Raw genomic sequence first — 27,666 nt, 5'->3', positions numbered from 1 at the left:
GCAAGCAGACTTGCATTTTGCGATTTTAAATGAATCATAACATAATTCATAATGTGATTCTGCAAAGCGACCATTTTAGCCCCGCTGGTATCTGGTGGTGATCATGGTTGCTATCAAAATTGTTTTGTTACAGAGGAGTCCTCTCTATCCCAGCGGTCAACGGTAGAGGCGCGTCACCGGCCGCGCGCTGCCGCCGCGCCCGCGCCGCCGCCGCCCGGCTGGCGCGAGCGGTCGGACTCCGACGACTACTCCGACAGCGCCGCTAACACTACTACCAAGGGTAAGGTTTCACACTCAACACAGACGTGACGACGCGACCTTTCAACAACATTCTGGCAATAAAGATATTTGTATTTGACCTAACCTAGTAGCAATAAGTAGTGGCAAACACAAACTACGCTGTAGCATAGCGTCGCTACACGTCATGGCCAAGTGGAGAGCCACGCGTCACGAAACATTTTGTGTCATTTAACGGAACTTAGAAAACTTTAATAAGTAGGTACCAACTATCGAAGAAATTGATTCATAAACAGAGGCGGATCTTCATAATTGAGTCTATTTATGTCCAACCCAGCCGACAGATCAAGATTTACGAGAATCAATGATTAACATGGCATAACCCGACCAAATCTCGTATGTAAGCCTGGCTATTAATCAATTTCTCTGATGGTACTAAGACATCTGAAAGAACGTACATATTAATATTCTAAACATTGATAATACTGACGTTATTTTAGCCCCAATTTCACGCTCGAATTAGTATCACGTTACCTCTTTCGTTTTTCTTATGAATGAACGAAAAGACATGACATTTCAACAAGCTGATGACACTAACAGACGTTGGTGAAATTGGGGCTATCAGTTATGTTAGTGTTATCAGCTAGTATTCCAACCACATAATTGGCTACAGGTTCCGGCGGCTCCGGCGGCGGCAGCGCGTACGGCAGCGGGCGGCGCACCGCCAGCAGGTAGACCAGGTACCTCCCCCCGCCCCCCGCTCACCGCCGCCACGCTCGCTCCCCGCAGTCCGCACTAGCACCTACAGAGCCTTGCTTGCAGGACTTGCTTTACCGCGGAGTTTCTGTAGTAGAGCTACGCCCGGAACTATTTTGAATTCGGAACGATGAGAAAGATTTAAAGGTTTGAAAATAGAAGTCTGTGCGTTCCCACTTCCAGCGCTCTTTATTCAGCGCCCAGAATTTTCGCCGCGTTCTGAATTCCGCGTAGGCTCAGTCTTCATAATAAAATATGTTAGAGGTGTCATAAACTTTAACGGTAAAGCATGTCCTTTTGAGTGAGTGCCCTTATGTTGTCAAAAGCGGTTATCTATAAACTTTAATTATGGGAACACGCCTTATTGATAGTTGGTAATTGGTATGGATTCTAAGTTACACTGAGTAGGTAGTTACACTTTAACAAAGAAAACAGACGCTGCATGAAATAATACAACCTTATCTTAGAATGCTTTTACTTATATGAAAGAAACCGCTTATGTAGCCTTTAAATTTTGAAGTAGCTACAATAGTATTATAAACTAAGTATTTAGATACTTACTTAATTAAAAACGACTCTTTACAAATTATTATTTTTGAAAAGCTTTATTTATTGTAGAATTTAGCGTAGATTTTAAGTAAACATTTAATTTAATTTATAAATAAAATTAAATGCAACGCATTAACAATGCATGACTTAATCTATGTTAGTAAAAATACTAACATAGATTAAGTCATGCATTGTTACTAACACATCTACTCATATTTTTATGGGTTGATGAAGCCTGAAATAAACATATTTTATTTTATTTTTATTTATTTATTTTATTTACCTGTCATTCTGTAAACATTTCAAGTGGCGGACAAAACGGCAGCGACGCCCTTTCGGGGAGCTTCGCCCCCGTTCCTCCCGTGCCCCCGGACATATCCTCGCTGATTGATAAGTCAGTATAATACGGCCATCAAGCAATTTACTACAGTTAGCCCCAATTTCACCAACGACAAAGTTAACGCTCCAATTAGTATCACGTTACTTCTTTCGTTTTTCTTATGAATGAAAGAGAAGATGTGACATTTTAACAAGCTGTCAGCACTAACAGCTTTGATTTTTTCATATAATATCATTGACTAATGCTAAGTAGTGATGGGCCGAATGTGGTTTGAACCGAATACGAACTTCAGCCGAACATTCGGTAAAAATGAAAAATTCGGCCGAAGTTTGGCCGAAATTCAGTTCAATTTCGCCGCGGTTTTTCGTTTTGTGACTTGTTTACGCACTTGCTGCAAATATTGCTAGATGTGCCCCGCCCGCACTCCGCACTTCCCCGCGGGGCCGTTAGCCAGCTAGTCATTTGTAAAGTAAAAGTAAAGTCACAATTTTTGTTTTTTTTTTAATTACTTAAGTAAGTACGAGATTTCTTAGACTTGTTGTCAAAAATCAAAAATCAAAAAACAAAATTTTACTGCCCTTCTGGGCAGTAAAATTTTGTTTTTTGATTAAGTAAAAAAGATTTCTAAGGCTGGTTTGGTTAGTTAGAACAGCGGTTTAATTTTGTGTTTTGTTTATTTAAGTAACCTAAAATTTTTGAGACTGGTCGTTAAAAAGACCAATTTAAGTTTTTTGTTTATCACGTATGATTACTTTTTCAAATTCAAATAAGTAAATGACTTTGAATGAGTATAGTTCTTGTATCAGACTTCGTTCATTTCACTGTTACTACAGATATGTTTTTTTCATTAATTTCTATTATGATAGTGCAAGTATATTTAGTGCCGAATGTTCGGCATTTTAACCGAAATTCGGCCGAATGACGAAGTTTTCTACTTCTACGAAGTAGTCTCGCATACGGTTTTGCTCGATAGTTTTACTCGATATCGAGCAAAAACCACCGTGTGGACCGTAAAGTTCACAGCTCGAAGGCTCGCATCGAGCCAGTTTGAAGGCTCGAATCGAGCCGGCTTGACAAATTTTTTGACACTAGTTTTTATTATTCGTAGCTTGTTCGTAGCTAATTTCCTTCGAACTGAAGTAAAAGTATCGAGCAATGCTGAATGTGTGGACGAAAGCCCGATCCGTGATTTTTACTCTACGTGATTGCTCGATCAAGCAAAACCGTATGTGTGTACTTAGTTACTTACACTAACAGACGTTGGCGAAATTGGGGCTAAGTCTGCAAAATAAAGTGAGCACACCATTGAGCTCAAACACTATTATAAGTTCATAGAGCACACACAAGTCCTTTTAATTGAAATTTGAAAATGACATACTTACATAAATCACAGAAATTTAATTCAGTCGTCATTTATGATAAAACTTGGAAGTAAGGTAGTGCTGAAAGATTTACTTTCATAGTTTTTACGTATTATTCAGTCGCTAGATGGCGTTATTAGATATTTGAAAATAAAAATTCCTTTCGACGTTAGATGGCGCTATCTAAAAATTTCGAGATAATATTTTACAATCAACGATTTTTAAAATTCCTGCAATAATATATGTGCGTTTCAGATATCAACAAAGGAAGGAACAGGAGCGTCGAGAATGCACCATACACGTGTAGTCGACTGCTCAAGAATCTACACCTACTCTGTTATAAATATTGTATAGCCCGTAAAACAACTGCGAGAATTGCTGACGTAATATTATGTAATATGAACCAATAAAGACATGACTGTAGTTCGATGCAACGACCCTTTATCTAGCGTACGTAGCTACATCGTAGTCTATAATTGCCAGACTAGCCTAAGTGTAAGAAGCGCTGGCCGTCCGATTTAAGTATGCTACCTTTGTATTGAATGTTTTGTAATTTAAAGGCCAAGTTATAATGGTTGATAATTTTGAAGTATATTCATCAAAGTACGTGATGCTGAGTGATTTTTTATGATAATATACACAATGATACCTATATAATATTATAGGTGATAAAACCACCAGTGAAAAGAAGACACCTAAATCATAGTTTTTGTTGACGATTCATTCAAGTCGCGAATACGTCTTTCTAGGCTACTCTATGCGCTGTGTTGCCACAATTTTTAACTTTTACTAAAAATCTACTGCCTTTTGTGAATGGTGCAAACTCGTCCCTTGCGGAACACCTGTATTTTTGAATTTAATTTTAAAAAGATTCGAGTTTTTGAAGAACTTTATGCATACTCAATTTTTTTTTTATTTGAACGCTTAAAATTTGTTCATTTTTTTTCTTACCTATAACCTAGCAAAATTCTCCAAATGCTAGTCTAGATCTTAAGAGAAAACATTGTTACTATATTATATAGGTTAATACTATGCTGGTTAGTTAAATGTCGTTAAACTTGACAGGTTTTAGTGTAACTTAAGCGAGATGTTGGCTGTTGGTCTGTAGTCTGTACATACTAGTTTTAGATGTACTCGAGTTTGCTGTGAGATTGTTTATTGATGAAGTTTGGTTTTGGAAATTCTGCTAATGCTATGATAATAAGCCTTTAAGCTATGAAGTATTTTTTTAAATATGCAATAATCTCACAGCAAACAATAGACATTTTGTGTCCGTGTGTTGCAATTTAAAGAGAAACAAAACTGCCCACTAGTTTACTAATTGTACCCAAGCTAAACTTTGTAAGCAAATACCACAACCATTGTTACTGTAAATGGTACTAAAATTGTTAAGTTCTGGATAATCACATGCCAGTAAAATAATATAAATAATCATGGGCGTACCCAGGTTCTGGGCCAGGTGGGGGGGGCAAATTGCCCAGGTTCTGGGCTAGGGGGGGGCAAATAAGATTTTTTATAAGCTAGGTGTTTATAAAGAATAAAAAAATATTAATTTTTGGTTGTAAAAATATTGTACTTATTGCAAACAAATGGCAAAAATTCGTTTTCTTAATTTTTAATTTTTATAGATGAAAGTACTAGATAATATACTTAGTAGGGACGTCAACATGATCCAGGGGGAGGCAGCTGTCTCCCCCCCCCCTCGGTATGCCCATCTAAATAATTATTATTATGTCATCTGTAAAATATGCCAGCATTTGATGCAACAACATACACACAACATGTCGCTCATTTCAAAGCTTGGCGGATTGTTTCTGATAGACTCAGAAATTATTCGCTAACTGGTACTATGACGTAGGTGAAATGGCCTATAATTTTAAAGAGGTCCCTAGTTTGTACTGTATAGAATAAGAAAGTAGAGGACCAGACTTCTGGTATTACAGCTTGTCACTATGTTTTACAATGATATTATACAGGGTGTAACAAAAATAAGTGATAATACTTTAGGATGTTACTTTCACAGTCAACTCTCTACAAGGAACACGTACACACCCTAAAGGATTATCACTTATTTTTGTTACACACTGTATACAAGGTTGAAGGTGTAACAAAACTTAGTGATAATCCTTTAGGATGTGTATGAGTTCCCTGTATTGGGTACAATTTCAAAGTAGCAGCGCTGATAGATACTTAAACTTTTTTTTTGTGATTTGTATGGTAAAATTCCTGACGCAGGTGCGCTTGCCCATACAAATCACAAAAAAATTTTGCTCTTTTAGCGCTGCTACTTTCACGTTGTTTCACAAAAACAAACTCTATACAAGGGACACATTTATGTCTACAAATACAAAACAAAACTACAAAATATACAAAACTAAGTGATAATATATTTTAAGGATGTGTATACACACCCTTAAAATATATTATTATCACTTAGTTTTGTTACATCCTGTATATGCAATATATTAAAAAGACATGATACAGTAGTTGGAAATCTTAAACTAACCAATCAACATCATGTTAATTACTGTATTAGACCTACTCACAAGCAAGGTATAATGTTTCAATGATGGTTAAATGTAATACCTACATTTGAATAAACTGGCTACATGATAATGGTTAAAACATACAAGCGTCAAAATCAAAGTAAAACATAGTGAAAACAATAATTATTAGGTAAGTTACAATTTATAAATGGCTGTTCCAAAGAGCAAAAGATACATATCATTAAAATAGACTGCTAATGTAAGCAATTCGTAATTCTTTTACTTCGTTGTTGAATAATATAGACGGTTAGCTTATGTATACACTATTGTATAAAATCTTTCTATTTACATGTTGTGTTATAATGATAAATTATAAATTTAAGACAAATGCGGGAGGAATAAAGTGTGTGTTGTGGTAACACTTGTGGTTTTTTCTCCCTAATTTTCTTGTTTCCCTTAGATCCATACTTATTAATTAAATTATTATAAATGCGAAAGTATTACTGTCTGTCTGTCATCTGTTACCTCTTCACCCCAAACCGCTGAACCGATTTTGATGAAATTTGGTTAGGGATACTTTGAGTCCGGAGAAGGACATACTAGGGATACTTTTTTATCCCGGAAAATTGTACGGTTCCCGCGCAATAAACTAATTTTGGCGCAACAGAGTTGCGGGCGTCATCTTAGTTTACCTACTATACCTAATTTATAAAATATTTTTATTTTGTGACATTTCTGAAACTCCTATTGTTCACAAATACTAGTTATCTTTGTAATAATAATTACTGTAAACTTAGTTTTACCGTATGCGTATCAAAGATGAAAAGAAAGAGAGGCAAACTAATTAATAATGATATAGTTTTATCTAGTGACCACTAGATGGACCTGATGGTCCTAGAGCCAGGTACATATTTTTTGGTCAATTATTTCTTCTCGAGCGAAACTTTGTAAAATGAATAAGGGACTTATACTATGGTATATAACTAGCGATCGTCAGCTGCGACTCCGTGGGTGGGGTGAGCAGTGGCAGCCTCCCGCGCATGAAGAAAAAAGTTCGCTAGTATTCATATTATGTCCCTTATTCATTTTACGAAGTTTAGATTGGGAGGGACTTGGTCATGAAAATCTGTCACTGGCTCCAGGACCATAAAATTGGTCGCAAATTGCAACAAATAATAATAATATCTATGGACGCTTCACACCACGTCAGTCTGGCCCCGTGCTAAGTACTTGAAGGACTTGTGTTACGGATACCAGGCAACGGAAATATATTTAATACTTTTAAGTTTTATACTATACAAAATATATTTAAGATTTTTTTAAAATGCAAGTGATTCTCAGCTACTAGCTCTTGCACATTGCGTGAAATAATAAAAAAAAAAGGTTGTCAATTGTCATTTGTCAAAACAAAACGTCATTATCACTTGACAGAAGTCAGAAGTGTCAACCGATGCTGGAGAAATGTTGTAAAGCTTTGTCGTAAAACTCTCAATTATTGTTATTAAAGCGTCGTTTTTCTTAATCTAACAAAGTACCAAACAAAATTAGCAACCATGGCGAAGATGGCATTTCAGCACCAGGCCGGAACGGCTATGGAGTGTCTTAGTGTAAGTTCGAAGACCACTCCCATGTACTTTGTTAAGGATCAGCAATCAACTTAATCTTGCACTTGCAGATACCGATCACCCTTCAAAAAGAAGCTGGAGTTGACCCCGAAGGACGAGAGGTTATGAAGTGTGGCTTTAAAATCGGGGGAGGAATAGACCAGGACTTTCGAAAGAGTCCGCAAGGGTACACTGATAATGTGAGTATAGATGACGTGCCAACTACTTTTTATCAACTCACCTACGAGTGTCCAAAGAAAATAACAAGAATTTTCTCTTTCAGGGTATATATGTTACAGAAGTACATGAAGGTAGTCCTGCAGCAAAATCTGGCTTAAGAATGCATGACAAAATCCTACAATGTAATGGATATGACTTTACAATGGTTACACACAAAAAGGCTGTTAGTTATATAAAGAAACACCCAGTTCTCAATTTGTTAGTGGCCAGAAAAGGAGTCACATCCACATAATTTCAAACAAGTGTATTTATTTTTTATATTATTTTGAAAAAGTGAATGGCCAGGTATGTTTGCATTGATGAAATAAGTTATTAATTATACAACATGTATAATTTTCCTTTAAAGAAACCATTGAAAATAATATGTTTTAACTTTTAAGATATTAGACAATAATAAAACCACTGTCATAGTCTAAATACAAGATTTCCATATTTTACATTGTACAAAGTTGAGTACAAACTTTAATTTAAGTATTTTTTATAACCTGGCCATAAAGCAACCCCATGAATTATAACTTAATAAGTTACTTATTTATAAATGTATTTTAAGTTTGAACGGTAATATGTGTTTGGTAACAATGGGTGTAGAAGTATTTAGAATATTTATAGTTACCAATTTGCCAAGTAGTTTTACAACTTATATTGTATAATTAGGCTCTCTTCTATGTTATTTATTTTCATTTCAATAGCACATTCAGATGTAACCGTGCCAACTAAGTTAATGCAAACCAATGTTTTAATGATAGCCAGAAGTATGTATGTTCTAAACTACTTCTTAACAGGGTGTAAATTGTACCTTATTTAAAGTAATGTTCAATTGGAATTAGAAGGAAAGCTTATTCAGAAGATTTACAAAATTTGGCAACACCGACTAACATGACAAGCCAGCAGCTACTCAGTTAGTAGTTTAATCCTTCGATCATGGAACCAGACACAATAGCTTATCTATTGTTATTGCGGCCGCATGTGGCCGCTTAGGATTTGAAGCATTAAATTGCTATACAACTAGATATCAACCTGCTCAAAGTTGTAAACCAGTAAGATAATAGACTATCAGCATATTGCTATTTAAAGATCTACGATATTCAATAAGTAGGTGAAACATAATATTATAGTTTACTTAAAGGACAGGTGAAGGTAAACTTTAGCTTAATATTATAATTTTATTTAAAGATATTTGCAATCTTTAACATGATTTCCAAATACTTACTGCATTTATTTGACATTACTAGTATTACTAATTATTGTAAGGCAAACAATGTATTTTATATTTTTAAATACTCCATGATGTATAATAATTGAACATGAAGTACATATATATAAGCTAATTTAAGTGTTATCCCTTGAAAGATTTAGTTCAAATTTGATAGGTAATAATTTATTTTAAGTTATTTAAATTAAGTTAGCAACTTAATTTAAATATTATATTTTATTAAATAATACTTTAAACTTGGAAATTAAATTCTAATATTGTCAATTTTGTTCTTTATTTATGTAACTAAAGTGTAAAATTCAGTAATGGAGTGTTCTATAATATCATATAATATTATGTAATTGTTATTATAATAATAATATGTCCAATGATATGTAAATTCACCATTCTTTGTCTAAATTATTTAAATATTTATGTATAGATAAGGTTTACTTATTTAATTACAAAATTTGGACAACTTGTGACAAGAATAGAAGATTTTTCGATCCAGTTATGGTTATAAAGTAAACACAAGATACATTGTTTAGTGTTAAACAAATCTCCAATCCCTGTAGTGAGATTAACAAAATGTCATAATATGCTATATTAAAATTCATTTTAATCTACATAAAAGTATTCAAACTATTAATATTTTTGTCCAGAGCATTCAATTTTGTGAATGATGCTTAATATGAGAAATTATTATTTTGGATTAGTATTTATTAAGTAAATGTATTAACTTAGATAATCAAAATATACACAATGAAAGATGCAAGCTTTTTATATTGTATTTTATATTGAACTTTTTACTTTACATGCTAGCACTGAAACAAAGACAGAAAGTTGGAATCAGTTTGTCAAGTTTCAAAATGTGCTTTGTTTGCAATTTTTTATTGTTATAATATGTTATCACTATGTCTATAAAATCTTTTGTATCCATGCTTTTTAAATCCACAACTAAACAATTGATATGAACAAATTTTTATCAGTTTAACCTGCAATGGTTGGAGGGTGTTATATTTAAGGGTTTATTTATTTTGTTTAAGAAATAAATGTTAATAATTTGTACACTATTTATTTAATCAAATATATATAACATTGTGAGTGAGGAAGCTTTATAATGGCTACTCATCATGTAAACTAAACAATAGTTAAGTATAGAACTTCTTGAACAAAACAAGATTTTTTCTGTTGGTAATAAGTTATGTTTTTGGCGGACTTTACCCAGATGTGGCCATAGGCTCTTAAAATAGTAATGCAACTTTTAATTAAAAGACTTAAGCCTTAGTTGGTGGCCAATCCCATTGTCCCTTAGGGGCCTTTGTAACTAGAGGTTCCCATGGCTTCCAGACTAACATCTTTCTTGCCAGATTTAGTTCATTCTCTGCCTGAATGATTAATTCTTCAGCTTGGCCACAGTTGATTTTTGCCTCAATCTCATATGTGTCTTTTGTCTGCAGATAAAATAGTATCATTAACGTAATATAATAACTAGACATCGGATTATATGCATTTGCATACTTGCATATGCAAATGCATATAATGGCACTTTTTAGGCGATAGTGCATATTTTGGCAATTTTTCGTTGATAGTGCATATTTCTTAGGTAGTTTTGTGCCCTCATAGTTTTTTTTTTCTTTTTTATGTAATAAGCAACAAGCAAACGGGTCACCTGATGGAAAGCAACTTCTGTCGCCCATGGGCACTCGCAGCATCAGAAGAGCTGCAGGTGCATTGCCGGCCTTTTAAGAGGGAATAGAGTAATAGGGGAGGGTAGGGAAGGGAAGGGAATAGGGGAGGGTAGGGAAGGGAATAGGGTAGGGGATTGGGCCTCCGGTAAACTCACTCACTCGGCAAAACATAGCACAAGCGCTGTTTCACTGCCGGTTTTCTGTGAGAATGTGGTATTTCTCCGGTCGAGCCGGCCCATCCGATGTCTAATGATAACCAATCTAATAAAATAATGAATGTGAATTACTATTACTAACCTATGTAAAATCCAGATAAGAATCATAGCAAGCAATTAATTAACCAGCATTACCAATAATTACCTGCTTTAAGATTGCTGCTCGCTCTTTGACAATTTGTTCTGTGTACTTTCTATACACTGCTTGCTCAGGCATTTGTTGTAGGGTTCTCAAAATTTTTCCATATAGAGCTCCAAGAGTATGGTGTGGATTTGGCACTACCGCTAAACCTAGCAGACCTGTAGTCTGCAAATTTTAAAACACAGTGAAAAATCGGAACTGAAATTGTTTACATATTATTATATAACCTTGTTGTAATTTATTACTATAAGAATTTAAAAATTGCTACCTTTTTTAGTGCACCCATCTTCAATAACTTTTGTACAGTTATTTTTTTGAAATTATTTACAATTAGTAATGCTCGAAATTTCTGAAAAATATTTTCAGATTTCACGAGCAAAATTACTTGTAATTGGAATATGTCACTGTCAAGTGTCATTTTTTTTCTGTTGGCACTGACACTGGGGGTTGACCGGGGGTGTAATTTGCCCATTGAATTTGCCACCACAGATTACTAGTATAGATTTGCCACAGGTAGAAAGGTAATTATTCTTCACAATTTTTCACAGTTCTTTGATTTTTCATCATCGTTTTTTAGAGATCTTTGTTTTTTACTATATCGTTAAGTCTAAAGTCTAGTCAAAGTTCACAGTCAAGGAGTCAACTTTCGACGGAATTTTGAAGAGAACACAAAAAAGCACGTTTCTTGAAGTTGTAGCATTTGCCTACACTTGTGAGTTGTGCATGATAAATCGATAAGGACTATCTACCTAATGGTTTATATTCTACCAATATTACATATTAAAAACCCAGATAACACAATTTTAGAAACATAAAACAAAAACAACAGCATTCTTTCACATTCCCGCGCCCGGCAAAACTCCGTCAACTTGTCAAGTGTGTACAAATCAGAAACCTTTTGCACAGGTGTACTGTCAGTAATTATTTGTCTGTTACATTTGTTTGGATTCCAAGTCATTGCGGCATTCTTGGAAACGAGGAGGCAGATAGACTGGCCAAAGATGCGGTTTCTTGTGGAGATGTGTTTCCGTATGTGAATTATTGTCACGACTTGCCGTCTCTTGCCAAGAACTTTCTCCAACAGGATTGGAGTAAGAACTGGGCAGTAAGTAGTCAAAGAAAAGGTGTTCATTATAAGTTTAAACAACCTGAGATTCAGTTTAAGCCTTGGTGCTTCAAAATAAAGCTATCAAAAAGTACAACTTCATCTATAATTAGAATGAGGTTGGGACATGTCATCACACCGGCGCACTTAAAAAGAATTCGGATTCGCAACGATGATGCATGCGATTGCGGTTTGGAAGTGGGTGATTTAAATCATATTATTCTTTCCTGTCCTCTGTATGATCACTCCTGTCTTAGATATGATAACCTCTCCTCTATATCTATACCCTTTCCTACTTCTGTTCCAATATTATTAAATTCATGTAATAAATTAGTTTATTCTTTTTTATCTCAATATTTACGTCACAATTTAATTAATATTTAAATCTATATAATATAATATAATATAATATAACATTTTATTAAGAAACTTTCTAACTAGATCCAAAATCCTAAATTCCGTACTTACTTTGTTTTTCCACCGCCTATTCCCTACCTTTGTTTATGGCAAAGTACACCCCAGTGTCAGTGCCAAATCCCAAAAAAAAAAAACCCTATTCCATCTGTCAGAAAACAGAATTGCTAGAATTTATCATCATTACGCATTTTACAGTAAAAATTAATAAAATATTAAATATTAACGGGATAGTACAATAAATAATCGATCCTATTATGTTTTTGAAGACCTGTATTTTATTTGTTTACAAAGTTTTTTAATAATAGGATGAGGTATTGTTAACCTTTTTTTATTTGTGATGCTGTAAATTTTCAATATAACAGCACGAAGAAGCGAGACGAAAGTTAAAATTATATCTTTACAAGCTAAAATACAATTTTAAATTAAAATGTTCAGCAATGATTATCTATTTCTACTGTTTGCATTTGTAAAATTTAAAATTTGTTTATAACAAACAAATTATTGTGCATTGAAGTATTAAAGAAGTTACAAAGCTAAACTAACTTTACAATATCGATTGTTCTCCCAAAAAGTTTTACAGACATGGAAATTGATAACGGTTATAAATCAAAATGGAATCTGTTATTGATCTTATTTGGATCAGAATGTGCAGTAATGGCAAAGTGTCAAACCTTTTATAGCCTGTTTATAGCTTTATAAAAAGTGCATGTTTGTATTTGATCAGGTGTTGAGAAATAATTGGCAATGGAGACAATACCAGCTGCTGTTCAAGATGACAGTTCAAGTGCAAATCCCAGTAGTGTGAAAAGTGATGACAGCAGCCCCAGGAATGAGGGGTGCAGAGGCTCCCCACCGCCAAACTGTGCCATATGCCTCGGTACATGTAGAAATAAATCCTTCACAGACTCTTGCCTACATCAGTTCTGTTTTAAATGTCTTCTTACTTGGAGCAGAGTAAGTATATTCATGAGTATTTTATTGTTAAGTTAAAATGTAAAACTTTTTTCTAAGTTATAAAATAACAGTTCTTAAAATGTAGTATAGACTTAGAATGTATAAATTAGCAAACAAACTATTATTTGTTGTTTGAATCTAATTTAAAGTATAACAAACTTTGTTTCCTGTTAAGAAATAAAATGAACAAGTACTTATATAAAATTATTAATTATTAAATTAACATATGCAGAGTAGAATCAATTATTATTATTTTATATATTACACTTTATCAGGGCTTGGAACTGGTATTTTTTTAACCAGGTTTTTGGATAAGTGTTCGTTTGAAACTGAGATGCGAGCGGTATTGCTTCTGAAATTAACCTGGTTAATTCCTCGCAGAAAGTAACTAGTGCAGTGATATCTTCTATTCCTTTCTAGTGCACCATTAATAGCCAATAGGCCATTTGTTTTTAATGTGTGGACAATGGGCCAGGGTCGAGGTGTGTGTGAGTGGGTGAGGTGATAATCGTGAACGGTTCTAACCGGCATTTTGAGCAGGAGCAGTTTCATGTTGCTCTTTGAACAAAACCAGGAATTATTTCGGTCCCTTCAGAGGGGAATCACAATGAAAACGCTCTTTTGGAAATGTATGGTCTCCAAGCCCTGCTTTTTATAGTTATCTTATAATATATCTATAATATGTATGATAATATTATAGTACTGGATTAAGTTTCTTTTAACTCCTTAATTTATTGCAAACCTCAGAACAGTATTATAAGTATAGAAATATATTCAACTTTGTTCATGTTCTGTAATGCTAATGGTATTAAATTATAATAGAACACTTAAAAGAATGTATTGAAACTTAATCATACTTAAATAGATTTTACAACTTTTTTCAGCATTGTGTAACATAGTATTATTCACTAGTTATTTTTTGCTATGTCATTATTATATCATAAACTATCATCTTATCATGTTGCTCAGTATTACTGAACAAAGTTCAGCACTTGTGAGTATGTAAACATTACTTAGCAGTTTAAGCAATGTCATTTATAAAAATTTTGTAAAAAAAATCCTACATTTCATTTTTAAATTGAACTTTTTGTCTTGACAAAATATGCTCTTCCCTATCCAAGACTTGTGTTGAACCATCAAAATAGTTACTTACTGTGTGTTTTTGTTGCGTACTTTGAGAAATATTTATTTATATAACTTATGTAAACTTTTAGGTTAAAGCAGTATGTCCTCTCTGTAAACAAAATTTTCGATCTATTATTCACAATGTGCGGTCCAATCACCAATATGAGGAGTATATGGTGGAACAGCAACCGCCGGAGGAGCCAGCCCACAGAATTGACATTGACAGCCTGGTCACAAGGCGATTTAGATACAGGTACTATCATAAACCTAAGATTATCCAGTAAAGGCAACAAAGAAACAAGTGCAAGTCTGACTTGCTCACGGAGGCCTCCATACTGTTTTAGAGCAAAAATACCAAAAACCCTTTAAATAAACCCTTTTAAAATGTTCTTTTTATTTTAATTTTATTATTGATTATTATTAAAGTACACATATAATTGGAGATTTTGTGAAAATTTCAAGTGCCTTCTTGTTGCCATTATTAAAATCAATAAAAAAAGACAAAAAAAAAACAAATTTGTTGAAAGGGAATATTAATTTAAATAAATTTTATTTTGTTTACCCAAATGATAAAAACGGGACCCTATTACTGAGACTTCGATGTCTGTCTTTATCTCAAGAACTACTATAGTATGTATATCTGTTGCTGCTATAACACCAAAATATACGAAGAATAATATAAAATTAATATTAAAGGGGGGCTCCCATACAACAAACGTGATTTTTTGCAATATATCAATAATTAGCTTGATCAATAATGGCAACAGATAGGCACTTGAAATTTTCACAAAATCCATAATTACATTATTATGTGTACTTTAATTAATTAATAATAAAATTTAAATAAAATATTTATTTAAGGGGGGCTCCCATACAAAAACACAACATTTTGCCAATTTTTGCTCTATAATGGACCCCTTCGTGAGCGAGTCCGACTCGCTCTTTTTATATAGCTATAGTGGTAACAAAAATACACAATCTGTGAAAATTTCAGGAGTCTAGCTATAGCAGTTCTGGAGATACAGTCTGTAGTCTAAGCGATAAGTTGAGAATGGCGAAATATAGAGATAAGGGTAATAAAAATACGTGCGATAGCTCATTAGATTCGGGAAGACGTCTAGAAAAGTGTATCGGAAGCGTGTATTAGCACACAAAAAATTGCAAAAGTTATAAATTGAGTTGCAAAAAAAAAGGTATTATGTTTTTTGTTAAAAACTCCGATACTATTAACATTAAGAAATTTTAAAAAAAGATTCTTAAAGAAGAAGAAATTTCCATAAAAAAATCCCAACTCCCGGAATTCTATCTCTATTATTGATAATTCTAATTTAACGCTGAAAGTAAGCCTCCGCGCGGCATTTTTAGGTAGCGCGCGTGGCTTCAAAACCGAGCACGTCACACTGATTATTTTTTTAAAGGTATTAAATATTAATTTAAAATTTTCAAAAACTTATGGTGTATTCCGAACACTTCAAAGAATTTGCTTCCGTTGGGAATTTAACTTAAAGTTAATTTTTCAACAAATTAGACAAATGTTAACTAACGAAATTTTTTCGAACTTCCGTCCGCATTGTACTTTAAAGAAAACGTTTAAATAATTTTCGTAAAATTTTTCACTTCGTGGAGCCCTTGATATAAACATACTTAACAAGATCACGCCATAAAAGTTTAAAAAATTTCATACTTTGTTTATAATCATTTTTTAACTTGAACAAAAAACTAGAAATTCACGTAATATTGTCAAAAAAAAGTTTTCATTTATTATCACGTAATTGATTTGATATCAATGAAGGACATGTATTAACTAAAAAAATTTTTTTTTCCGCCATTTGCTAATAAAAAATTTATAAACCAATGGACTATTTCGATGCTTTTAAAAATTTTTTTTTCTTACCTTTATTCTCTTGAAAATATTATGATTTTTAGAAACAAATTTTTTTCTTAATAACAATATTTTATTGTTTATAATCGTTTTTTAAATATTTCTATTGTTTAAATTATTATTTTAGAAAAAAATTTCCTCTTAAAAATCATGATTGATTGTCTTCCATATGGTTACAAAAACAAACATTTTTTTTATCAACAATTTCTTCAAACAAGTCTTCCCGAATCTAATGAGCTATCGCACGTATTTTTATGACCCTTATCTCTATATTTCGCCATTCTCAACTTATCGCTTAGACTACTGGGGACAGACAGACAGATGGACAGACAACAAGTCTTAGTCCAGTTTTTATCTTTGGTTTATGGAACCCTAATAAAAGATTTATTTCCCTCCCTCATTATACTATTATCTCTTCCAATCCCAGGACAACTTTAACACTACCGAGGCGGGAGACTCTGGCCTTCCAGCAACTACTGATGCATCACTACCCGATGGTAGCAGAGGTGTTCCCGCCGCCCTCTCCCACCCCGCGCCGCCGCTCGCCACACTCCTTCAGGCGGTCAGTCTACAGATACAACCTGTGGGCCCGGCCTCTTCCAGATTTTACAGGCAGATTCAGAGACTGCACCCCAGAATTTTACAGGTAATACTGCTAACTTTGACAGTTCAGGAAATTTAATAATATTTCTGATGTAGTAAAAACGAGAGTTATAAATTATTACATATTGGACTAAGACTTCAAATAATTCTTTTAAAGGTACAATAGTTCACAAATGCATCGCCTGGTGCCTTGGCTCAATAGAGAATTGCACTATTTGTTGAACGAGAATGACGGACACATCTCGTATGTGGTGGCTCGAATCCTGGAGCTCCTCCCGCAGTATCACATCAACTCCACCGAGTTCAGGGAGGAGATGACGCGGTATTTCGGCGAGCGAACCGAGCACTTCCTCCACGAGCTTTACTGCTTCGCCTCGACGCCGTACGACATGACCGGCTACGACAGACACGTCCAGTACACCACCAACAACAGAATCATGACGATGGTCAACGAGGTCATCTCGAGCTCCGAGTCCGAGGCGACCGTCGACTCCGACATCGTGATGGTGTCGAGCTCGGAGCCCGCGGAGCCCCCCGCCGGCCCCTCCCGCGTGCCCGCCCCCGTCTACCCGCAGAACTACATCCCGGAGCCGTCCACCGCACGCGACAACGTCATTCCCATCGAGACCATCTCGCACTCCGACACTGACGACGACTCGTCCGAGGTGATGGTGGTAGGGTACATCAAGCCCCCGCAGGACAGGACGCCCGAGGTGGTGGACCTGCTCGGCTCCGATAGCGACGTCATCGTGCAGGAGAACTCGCCGGAGCGCCCGCGGAACTCGGCCCCGGAGGCGCGGCCCCCGCTGATCGTCAAATTAAAGCTGCAGAAGCAGAGCGACCGGGCGCTGCCCGCGGCGCCGAGCGAGAGCGACGAACAGAGCGACGGCAGCACGTACACGCCGCCGCCGCGCCGCTGCCCGCACGCCGGCGACGCCTACGCCACGCCCCCGCCGCCCACCGCCGACGGCTGGAGCTCCTCCTACTCGCCCTCCTCCTGTTCACCCTCCTCCCCCTCCTCTCGCTCCTACTATAGCTCCAGCACCGCCTCCTCGATCAGCTCTAGCGACACGGAGGAGAGCCCCCGGCGGAGGAGACGCCGGAAATCTACCTCCCCCGACAGGCACAAAAGGAGGAGTAAACGCCCGTCGCGCTCGCATCACCGAAGTAAAAAAGTCAAACCCTCGTCCAGCAGGGACAAGCACAGCAAAAGAAAAAGCCACTCCGGAAAGGGCGTCAAGAGCACGAAGAGCAGGAGCGAAGCCAGCACCTCGAGGGCGGCGGAAGAGCTCCGGCCGGTTTCGGCGGAGCCCGGCACGAGCGGGCTCGCCGGCAGGAGGAAACGGAAACGGGATAGGGCCCACGACCGCCGCTCCAGCCGTGAGAGTAAAAGACTGAGGAGTGTCGTCAACGTCGTCAGCAGCAGGCGAGATGACTCGGCGTCGCCGCTGCGCGCCGCCGGGGAAAACCGAAACGAAAACCAATCCAATATACCTCATAATAATACGAGTGACATAGGTTCCCAGGTGGAAGTGGAGGTTTGCGCGAGGGACGAGGAAGCTGACAACACAGATTCCGATGATCTCCCGTTGAACTTGTCTGTAGGAAAATCAATAATGTCGTCATCAAAAATGTGATAATGTACGTGTAATAAAAATATGTATCAATATTAAATTAGTGATCAGTGACAAGCAAATTTATTGAGTGGTTTGATAAAAGTTCTCATTGATCAATTCTAAGTTTTAATTTTTTCTCATTTTGCGCTGATCGAGATTTCGCCATTGTCTCTAAATATTTTCAAAGTATATTAAATAGCATTAAGCAAATTCGCAAGTACTGTAGACCAGGCAATTATGTGACCAGAAAATGTTACTATTTCTTCCTCTGCATTTGAGGCTTTATCTATAAACTCAATAGACTACCTATAGGGAGTTGAGAGTATCCAAAATATTACAACATTCAACAAATACAAGGTATAGTAATTTGATTGATTATTATAATCATAAATTCATAACAATTATATTATGTGTTGTGAAATTTTAAGACTGCTTGGCGAAACTGGAAAGGAAAAGCGCAATGTACGATTTTTAGATCTCTTTGGTGGGGCGTCCGTGCCTAATGGGAAGACCTTCGGTTCGCACTCCAAGAGAGTGCAGGTTCGAACCCGGGTGGAGGCTTGTACCTATGAGACATTTTCTGATCTCAAGTACAATATACGGACGTTCGTACGGTGAAGGAAAACATCGTGAGGAAACCCGCACATAGTTGGTCCCAGACGTATTGACTAGTTCTTTCCTCTTGGCTAGGCCGACTATGATGAGAGAATGCCGTATGCGCTTGGGCAACCATACGGACATTTAAAAATCTTGTCCCAGGGCCCCAGGCACTACAGTATTTAAGGAGTGGTTACTTCGAACTCTGAAAAATACTGTATAAATCATCCACAACGGATATAAAGGCCTAGTTTTTTGGTGGGGCGAAGTGGGTGTGCACTCAGGGGTATACTCTATTGGTAGATCATTATCGATCAGGACCGTCGTTATTAAGGTCCGTTTCTACGCAGGATGGCAAAAGTTGCGGGGATCTGTACGAACAAAAGTCTAAGCGTAGAAAAAAATCGCGATTACATACACATTATTGGTAGCTATTGCCTATTGTAGGTACTCTATTGGTAGGCATTATACACATGTGCTGATTACCCTTCAGTTTCGGCCTGCGATCTTAAACTCGTGCGCATATAATATTATGTCTTTTCAGAGACCAGATATTCTGGTCTCTTATCTGTTGTAGGGAAGTTTTTTTATACTCTAAAACAAGATGTCGCTCATGTACAAAAGGGAAGACCTCAAAGGGTATTATTTAATGTTTTGATTTTAGCTTATAATTAGCGTGTAAATAATATATATATTTTTTAATTTTAATAAAAGCATTTTGATATTTATGAAGCATGAACTGTAAATTGTCACGATATCAATTATACTACATCTATCGCAGTGCTACTTTTGGTTTCCATCTAGCCACCCCTTGGTTAATCCTTCGATCGCGGATTCTCGGAAATCTAAAGTTATTCTATTGTTGTCGTGGTCACCCGCGGTGTCCTTAGGTGGCTTGATAGGTTAATAGACTGCTGGAACAAAAAGTAACACTGGTGTGGATGCATCATAATATTATGTTGTAAATAATAAAGTACACATTAAACCTGTGTCTTAAACATTTTTTATTTCTTCTGACTATAAGAAAAATAAAATTTCTCATAATAATGGGATATTATAGATATAAAATTTTCTGTTTGGAAAAGTCGAAAGCAGAAATTTTGACTTCAAAACTTTGTTTGGGCTAGTTAGGAGATAAACATACTTAAAAAGTCCTGGGCCTCTATCATGAGCTCTTAAAGCCAGCCAGAATACTGACTGGCTCGCATTTTGGTACCATGACCTCTATTTTCCAGCCAGTCAGTGGTCACGTGACACAAAACTCACTTCTCCATTGTTAACTGAGTAATAATTTCGTATCATGGTAACACTTCTGACATAAGCTCGCTTGCTTTTACGTCAAATACAGCAATTCAATAAACACCAACCAACGAGTAGCTTTTACTGAATAGTTTACATTTTAGTAATTTTATTTATTAATATTACATACTTTTTAGTCTTAAATTATATTGCTATTTAGTTGGTTAGTTACTTATTAAGTTATATTTTAGTCTGTAGCATATATTTTAGTGAAAATAATTCGTTATTAAAACCAAAAAACTTAACATTCGAAGTGTCCAAATTTTTGGAAAACGATTAAGTATTCTCAAGTTAATCACGAACTGATACATAAGTAAAGACGTAGAGACCTTAGTAATCCATTTAGTGTTAGTGAGGTTTCAGAATAATAACATAAGTGAGGTGTAGTATACCTATATGTCTAGTCAACAATAAGGTTTGCATTTGTGCGATGAGCTAAGACTGCATTGATTTAGTACACAAGAAACACATACAAGGTATAAGGAACACAAGTGTTGTGTATAATTACTGTAAAACAAGTATGAATTTTCACCAAAAACCTACAGGTACAATCTTATAGTTGCATTGTAGGTTTTTGTGTTATTTCACAAACTATTTCCTTGTAAACCTGAAGTATTTTGGTATATGCATGATAAACACTGCACCAAAGAGGTAAATAATTCAATATTACTTACTTTTAACAAGAATTTTCAGAACACAACCTTTTAACCTTTAGATGTATGTATAACATGCTCCGGATAAACATTGACACACCTAAACTACTAGAAAAGTTAAATAATTGATATGATATTATCAATCCCAATTAGAAACCCAATTAGCTAAATTCTCATATGAGCACTTTTTCATTTATAACTTCTTCTCTTGACGACAATATGGTAGTATATGATGGGAATAGTGTAAATCACTAAATTTTACTCAAAAACAAAAACCTACATTATAGTACTTTTCCAAAAAAGACTTACTTAATAAGAATTGCATAACAAACATATGGAACTTATTGTTCATAAAACATAATATTATCATAGGAACATATATTATTATGTATTACCAAAAATACTTTTGTACTTACCTCAATAATAATAATAAGTATTAGTTTTATATTAAATTAAAACTTACTATGTACTTCTTAGGAACCTATCTTAGGAGCATTTCGTACAATCTTTTGATTGCAGTAGGTCTTTGTGTTATTTCACAAACTATTTCCTTGTAAACCATGCATGATAAACGCTGCACCAAAGAGGTAAATTCAAAGGTATTACTTTCTCAATAACAAGAATTTTGAGAACACAACCTTTGAAACTTTAGATTCAAGTATATTCACGAATAAATATTGACACACACACATACACCTAAACTACTAGAAAAGTTAAATCATTGATAATATAAAATCCAAATTAGCTAAATTCTCATATGCACTTTTTCATTTATAACTTCTCTTGACTACAATATGATATAATATACAATGGGAATAGTCACTAAAACTCAAAAATATAATCCTACATTACTTATAGTACTTTTTCCAAAAAGACATAACAAAAATTGCATAACAAACATACTTATTGTTCATAAAACATAATATTTTCATTGGAACTTATATTATTATTACCAAAAATTCTTTTGTACCTCAATAATAATAATATTAGTTTTATATTACTTATTACATTAAAATGTAAAATACATGAGGACTTTAGTAAGTCCTCATGTATTATACATTTTAAAAAGATGTGGTCGTTTTAGGGACCTATCAGACAGAGTGGTCACGCGTTGAAGCATTTGCGTTGGAGCAGTCAGTGTGTGACTGAGGAGCAATTCTAACACATTCAGAACTCCTCCTGTGTGAGTATATAGAGATACTCACACGGGAGGCATTCTACAACATAATACAACACAAAGAACACAAAACCCTTGACCGCTCTCTGTCTGAGATATCCCAGGCAATTTCCCATAGTTGCAACTTGCAATGCAGTTTCTAATTGTTATTGGTTTGCCAAATAAAAGTCTGAAATTATAATATTGTTTTTATCTTTCATCAAAAGTTGGTATTTGAACTCCTTTAATAATAATAAATTAATATTTACACAAGGGATATTTGATTCATCTTCTTTGATTTTAAGTGACAAGACCTTGTTTAAGATTTCCGCTGTATAAATATTTTTAGAAGTATAATATAAAAGAGATTTAACACTTGCCTATCTGATACTAGGTTGATAATAAGGTGTAAGACAAATGTAGTACCTATTGATGAAAGCTGTGTATGAATATGTATCTAAGGTAGGTATATTTAAGTGAGAAAATAAATGAAAAAACATTTAAAAACGAGTATTTATTAAATTTCTTTTAATTAAAGCTTTTGAGTGAATATATATTATCTTCCTAGGACTTCGTCATCATTACACTTGCAATTCTTTATTATAAAATGTAGTACTTATAGTATCTCAGTGTTAGCAATCATCCTTTATCCTGAAAAATATTTGGTTCAGCGTACACAGTACTAATAATGTAAAATGCCTTACAAGGCACAAAAAGGGGATTATTAAACTTATAAATTGCCTGTTTATGTTACAATAATACCTATTTGAAAGCTCAAAAAAACGTAGGTGTTCAAGAATGAGTTCAAGTTCAACAAACTATGTTCAACTCATGACATCAACTCTGTTGTAATGCATGTAATTGTAATCCACAAGTTTGATGCATTTCTAAGACTTTTTCATGGTAGATTATTTAGCGTAGGTATCAAGTAGGTATAGGATATAATAAACTTATCAATTTCTTGCTTATAACATAATCTCTATAAACTTATTAACAATATCCAATTATCTTTTTTTTTTGTCTCCTTCTTCTTCTCTTTTTTAATTGCCGACTCAGTTAGTTGCCAATGTCAGAGAATTCTTTCTCCTCTAGATCGCCATGCTTGTGATAATATAAACATGAAGGAGTGTTATTTTCTCAGTGTTTTCATAAAGGGCTTATAAAATACCAAAAAATATAAATAAAACCATTTACACATTTATAATAATTACCTTTAAATACAATAAATCGGTGCAAAAGTAACTATTCCTACATTGACCACGTTTTATATTAGAAAATAGTATATTTTATAATAAAAAATATTAATCTTTTTTTAAACTATATTTTCATCTTGATTTACAATTTTTCCGTTAGTCGTTATGGCTAAGCCATTTCAATTCCTAAAAAAAAAAACAATTCCGTTAGTCAAATTTGACGTTCGTGTTTGACATTTCTTAATCCAGTTCAGAGACAAATATTACAGGTTAAAACCATTGAGAAGTAAAAGTGCACATGATACGGAAACATAACCATTCACTTTACAACTGTTTACATACCTGCCCCCCTATCATTAACTTTGTCAAAACCTGAGCTAATCCGTGCAGGTATGTAAACAGTTGTAAAGTGAATGGTTATGTTTCCGTATCATGTGCACTTTTACTTCTCAATGGTTTTAACCTGTAATATTTGTCTCTGAACTGGATTAAGAAATGTCAAACACGAACGTCAAATTTGACTAACGGAATTGTTTTTTTTTTTAGGAATTGAAATGGCTTAGCCATAACGACTAACGGAAAAATTGTAAATCAAGATGAAAATATAGTTTAAAAAAAGATTAATATTTTTTATTATAAAATATACTATTTTCTAATATAAAACGTGGTCAATGTAGGAATAGTTACTTTTGCACCGATTTATTGTATTTAAAGGTAATTATTATAAATGTGTAAATGGTTTTATTTATATTTTTTGGTATTTTATAAGCCCTTTATGAAAACACTGAGAAAATAACACTCCTTCATGTTTATATTATCACAAGCATGGCGATCTAGAGGAGAAAGAATTCTCTGACATTGGCAACTAACTGAGTCGGCAATTAAAAAAGAGAAGAAGAAGGAGACAAAAAAAAAAAGATAATTGGATATTGTTATTAAGTTTATAGAGATTATGTTTTAAGCAAGAAATTGATAAGTTTATTATATCCTATACCTACTTGATACCTACGCTAAATAATCTACCATGAAAAAGTCTTAGAAATGCATCAAACTTGTGGATTACAATTACATGCATTACAACAGAGTTGATGTCATGAGTTGAACATAGTTTGTTGAACTTGAACTCATTCTTGAACACCTACGTTTTTTTGAGCTTTCAAATAGGTATTATTGTAACATAAACAGGCAATTTATAAGTTTAATAATCCCCTTTTTGTGCCTTGTAAGGCATTTTACATTATTAGTACTGTGTACGCTGAACCAAATATTTTTCAGGATAAAGGATGATTGCTAACACTGAGATACTATAAGTACTACATTTTATAATAAAGAATTGCAAGTGTAATGATGACGAAGTCCTAGGAAGATAATATATATTCACTCAAAAGCTTTAATTAAAAGAAATTTAATAAATACTCGTTTTTAAATGTTTTTTCATTTATTTTCTCACTTAAATATACCTACCTTAGATACATATTCATACACAGCTTTCATCAATAGGTACTACATTTGTCTTACACCTTATTATCAACCTAGTATCAGATAGGCAAGTGTTAAATCTCTTTTATATTATACTTCTAAAAATATTTATACAGCGGAAATCTTAAACAAGGTCTTGTCACTTAAAATCAAAGAAGATGAATCAAATATCCCTTGTGTAAATATTAATTTATTATTATTAAAGGAGTTCAAATACCAACTTTTGATGAAAGATAAAAACAATATTATAATTTCAGACTTTTATTTGGCAAACCAATAACAATTAGAAACTGCATTGCAAGTTGCAACTATGGGAAATTGCCTGGGATATCTCAGACAGAGAGCGGTCAAGGGTTTTGTGTTCTTTGTGTTGTATTATGTTGTAGAATGCCTCCCGTGTGAGTATCTCTATATACTCACACAGGAGGAGTTCTGAATGTGTTAGAATTGCTCCTCAGTCACACACTGACTGCTCCAACGCAAATGCTTCAACGCGTGACCACTCTGTCTGATAGGTCCCTAAAACGACCACATCTTTTTAAAATGTATAATACATGAGGACTTACTAAAGTCCTCATGTATTTTAAATTTTAATGTAATAAGTAATATAAAACTAATATTATTATTATTGAGGTACAAAAGAATTTTTGGTAATAATAATATAAGTTCCAATGAAAATATTATGTTTTATGAACAATAAGTATGTTTGTTATGCAATTTTTGTTATGTCTTTTTGGAAAAAGTACTATAAGTAATGTAGGATTATATTTTTGAGTTTTAGTGACTATTCCCATTGTATATTATATCATATTGTAGTCAAGAGAAGTTATAAATGAAAAAGTGCATATGAGAATTTAGCTAATTTGGATTTTATATTATCAATGATTTAACTTTTCTAGTAGTTTAGGTGTATGTGTGTGTGTCAATATTTATTCGTGAATATACTTGAATCTAAAGTTTCAAAGGTTGTGTTCTCAAAATTCTTGTTATTGAGAAAGTAATACCTTTGAATTTACCTCTTTGGTGCAGCGTTTATCATGCATGGTTTACAAGGAAATAGTTTGTGAAATAACACAAAGACCTACTGCAATCAAAAGATTGTACGAAATGCTCCTAAGATAGGTTCCTAAGAAGTACATAGTAAGTTTTAATTTAATATAAAACTAATACTTATTATTATTATTGAGGTAAGTACAAAAGTATTTTTGGTAATACATAATAATATATGTTCCTATGATAATATTATGTTTTATGAACAATAAGTTCCATATGTTTGTTATGCAATTCTTATTAAGTAAGTCTTTTTTGGAAAAGTACTATAATGTAGGTTTTTGTTTTTGAGTAAAATTTAGTGATTTACACTATTCCCATCATATAATACCATATTGTCGTCAAGAGAAGAAGTTATAAATGAAAAAGTGCTCATATGAGAATTTAGCTAATTGGGTTTCTAATTGGGATTGATAATATCATATCAATTATTTAACTTTTCTAGTAGTTTAGGTGTGTCAATGTTTATCCGGAGCATGTTATACATACATCTAAAGGTTAAAAGGTTGTGTTCTGAAAATTCTTGTTAAAAGTAAGTAATATTGAATTATTTACCTCTTTGGTGCAGTGTTTATCATGCATATACCAAAATACTTCAGGTTTACAAGGAAATAGTTTGTGAAATAACACAAAAACCTACAATGCAACTATAAGATTGTACCTGTAGGTTTTTGGTGAAAATTCATACTTGTTTTACAGTAATTATACACAACACTTGTGTTCCTTATACCTTGTATGTGTTTCTTGTGTACTAAATCAATGCAGTCTTAGCTCATCGCACAAATGCAAACCTTATTGTTGACTAGACATATAGGTATACTACACCTCACATAAGTTATTATTCTGAAACCTCACTAACACTAAATGGATTACTAAGGTCTCTACGTCTTTACTTATGTATCAGTTCGTGATTAACTTGAGAATACTTAATCGTTTTCCAAAAATTTGGACACTTCGAATGTTAAGTTTTTTGGTTTTAATAACGAATTATTTTCACTAAAATATATGCTACAGACTAAAATATAACTTGTTAAGTAACTAACCAACTAAATAGCAATATAATTTAAGACTAAAAAGTATGTAATATTAATAAATAAAATTACTAAAATGTAAACTATTCAGTAAAAGCTACTCGTTGGTTGGTGTTTATTGAATTGCTGTATTTGACGTAAAAGCAAGCGAGCTTATGTCAGAAGTGTTGTCATGATACCAAATGATACGAAATTATTACTCAGTTAACAATGGAGAAGTGAGTTTTGTGTCACGTGACCACTGACTGGCTGGAAAATAGAGGTCATGGTACCAAAATGCGAGCCAGTCAGTATTCTGGCTGGCTTTAAGAGCTCATGATAGAGGCCCAGCACGGATTAGCTCAGGTTTTGACAAAGTTAATGATAGGGGGGCAGACCCCTCCGATTTTTGTTTTTTTTGCTTACTCATAAAAAACGGTGCTTCGTACGAAATTCTCTTGTACAACATAATAAAAGCTAATTTGATCATGCTCCAGGGGTTAAATTCAAAAGTGTGTTTTTAGTGTTTCGTACCCAAAGGGTAAAAACGGGACCCTATTACTGAGACTTTGATGTCTGTCCGTCTGGCGTCTTCCTGACTGTCTGTCTGTCCATCTGTCTGTCCGTCTGGCTGTCTCCAGGATGTAACTCAAAAACGGTAATAGCTAGAGAGTTGAAATTTTCACAGATTATGTATATCTGTTGCCGCTATAA

The 27,666-nt window shown here is 34.2% G+C and overlaps 4 protein-coding genes across 7 annotated transcripts in view; 3 read left to right on the top strand and 1 right to left on the bottom strand.

The window, feature by feature from the left end:
* Window positions 1–4,581, top strand: part of LOC121730065 (Down syndrome cell adhesion molecule-like protein Dscam2) — a 139,583-nt gene extending 135,002 nt beyond the window's left edge. The window contains exons 36-39 of one of the 3 annotated variants that reach the window (XM_042118864.1): window positions 134–280; window positions 911–968; window positions 1,850–1,936; window positions 3,499–4,581. In XM_042118864.1, the coding sequence (XP_041974798.1) occupies window positions 134–280; window positions 911–968; window positions 1,850–1,936; window positions 3,499–3,550 (344 nt within the window). In that variant the 3' untranslated portion in view covers window positions 3,551–4,581. Of the gene's footprint in view, window positions 1–133; window positions 281–910; window positions 1,276–1,849; window positions 1,937–3,498 lie in introns of those variants that run through there. The other 2 variants (XR_006036067.1, XM_042118865.1) reach the window with 2 other exon arrangements.
* A 2,587-nt stretch (window positions 4,582–7,168) lies between these two features.
* LOC121730098 (tax1-binding protein 3 homolog) lies at window positions 7,169–8,948 on the top strand. Its single transcript, XM_042118944.1, has 3 exons — window positions 7,169–7,336; window positions 7,405–7,533; window positions 7,617–8,948. The coding sequence occupies exons 1-3, from the start codon at window positions 7,283–7,285 to the stop codon at window positions 7,803–7,805; spliced, it is 372 nt and encodes a 123-aa protein (XP_041974878.1). The 5' UTR covers window positions 7,169–7,282; the 3' UTR covers window positions 7,806–8,948.
* An 876-nt stretch (window positions 8,949–9,824) lies between these two features.
* On the bottom strand, window positions 9,825–11,215 carry LOC121730099 (NADH dehydrogenase [ubiquinone] 1 alpha subcomplex subunit 5). The gene is made up of 3 exons (XM_042118945.1): window positions 11,082–11,215; window positions 10,817–10,978; window positions 9,825–10,219 (listed from the first exon to the last, which is right to left on the bottom strand). The coding sequence occupies exons 1-3, from the start codon at window positions 11,097–11,099 to the stop codon at window positions 10,043–10,045; spliced, it is 357 nt and encodes a 118-aa protein (XP_041974879.1). The 5' UTR covers window positions 11,100–11,215; the 3' UTR covers window positions 9,825–10,042.
* Window positions 11,216–12,488: 1,273 nt separating this feature from the next.
* Window positions 12,489–19,072, top strand: LOC121730074 (E3 ubiquitin-protein ligase Topors-like). 2 transcript variants are annotated; one of them, XM_042118904.1, is made up of 5 exons: window positions 12,489–12,646; window positions 13,060–13,289; window positions 14,504–14,667; window positions 16,724–16,942; window positions 17,057–19,072. In XM_042118904.1, the coding sequence occupies exons 2-5, from the start codon at window positions 13,080–13,082 to the stop codon at window positions 18,534–18,536; spliced, it is 2,073 nt and encodes a 690-aa protein (XP_041974838.1). In that variant the 5' UTR covers window positions 12,489–12,646; window positions 13,060–13,079; the 3' UTR covers window positions 18,537–19,072. The 2 variants fall into 2 exon arrangements, with proteins under 2 accessions (XP_041974838.1, XP_041974839.1); XM_042118905.1 differs by lacking the exon at window positions 12,489–12,646 and having other exon boundaries at window positions 12,855–13,289.
* Window positions 19,073–27,666: the final 8,594 nt, after the last annotated feature.

This window comes from Aricia agestis, chromosome 9 (genome assembly GCF_905147365.1).
Source record: "Aricia agestis chromosome 9, ilAriAges1.1, whole genome shotgun sequence".
Classification (NCBI taxonomy): domain Eukaryota; kingdom Metazoa; phylum Arthropoda; class Insecta; order Lepidoptera; family Lycaenidae; genus Aricia; species Aricia agestis.
This window is presented reverse-complemented; position numbering and strand designations above follow the sequence as displayed.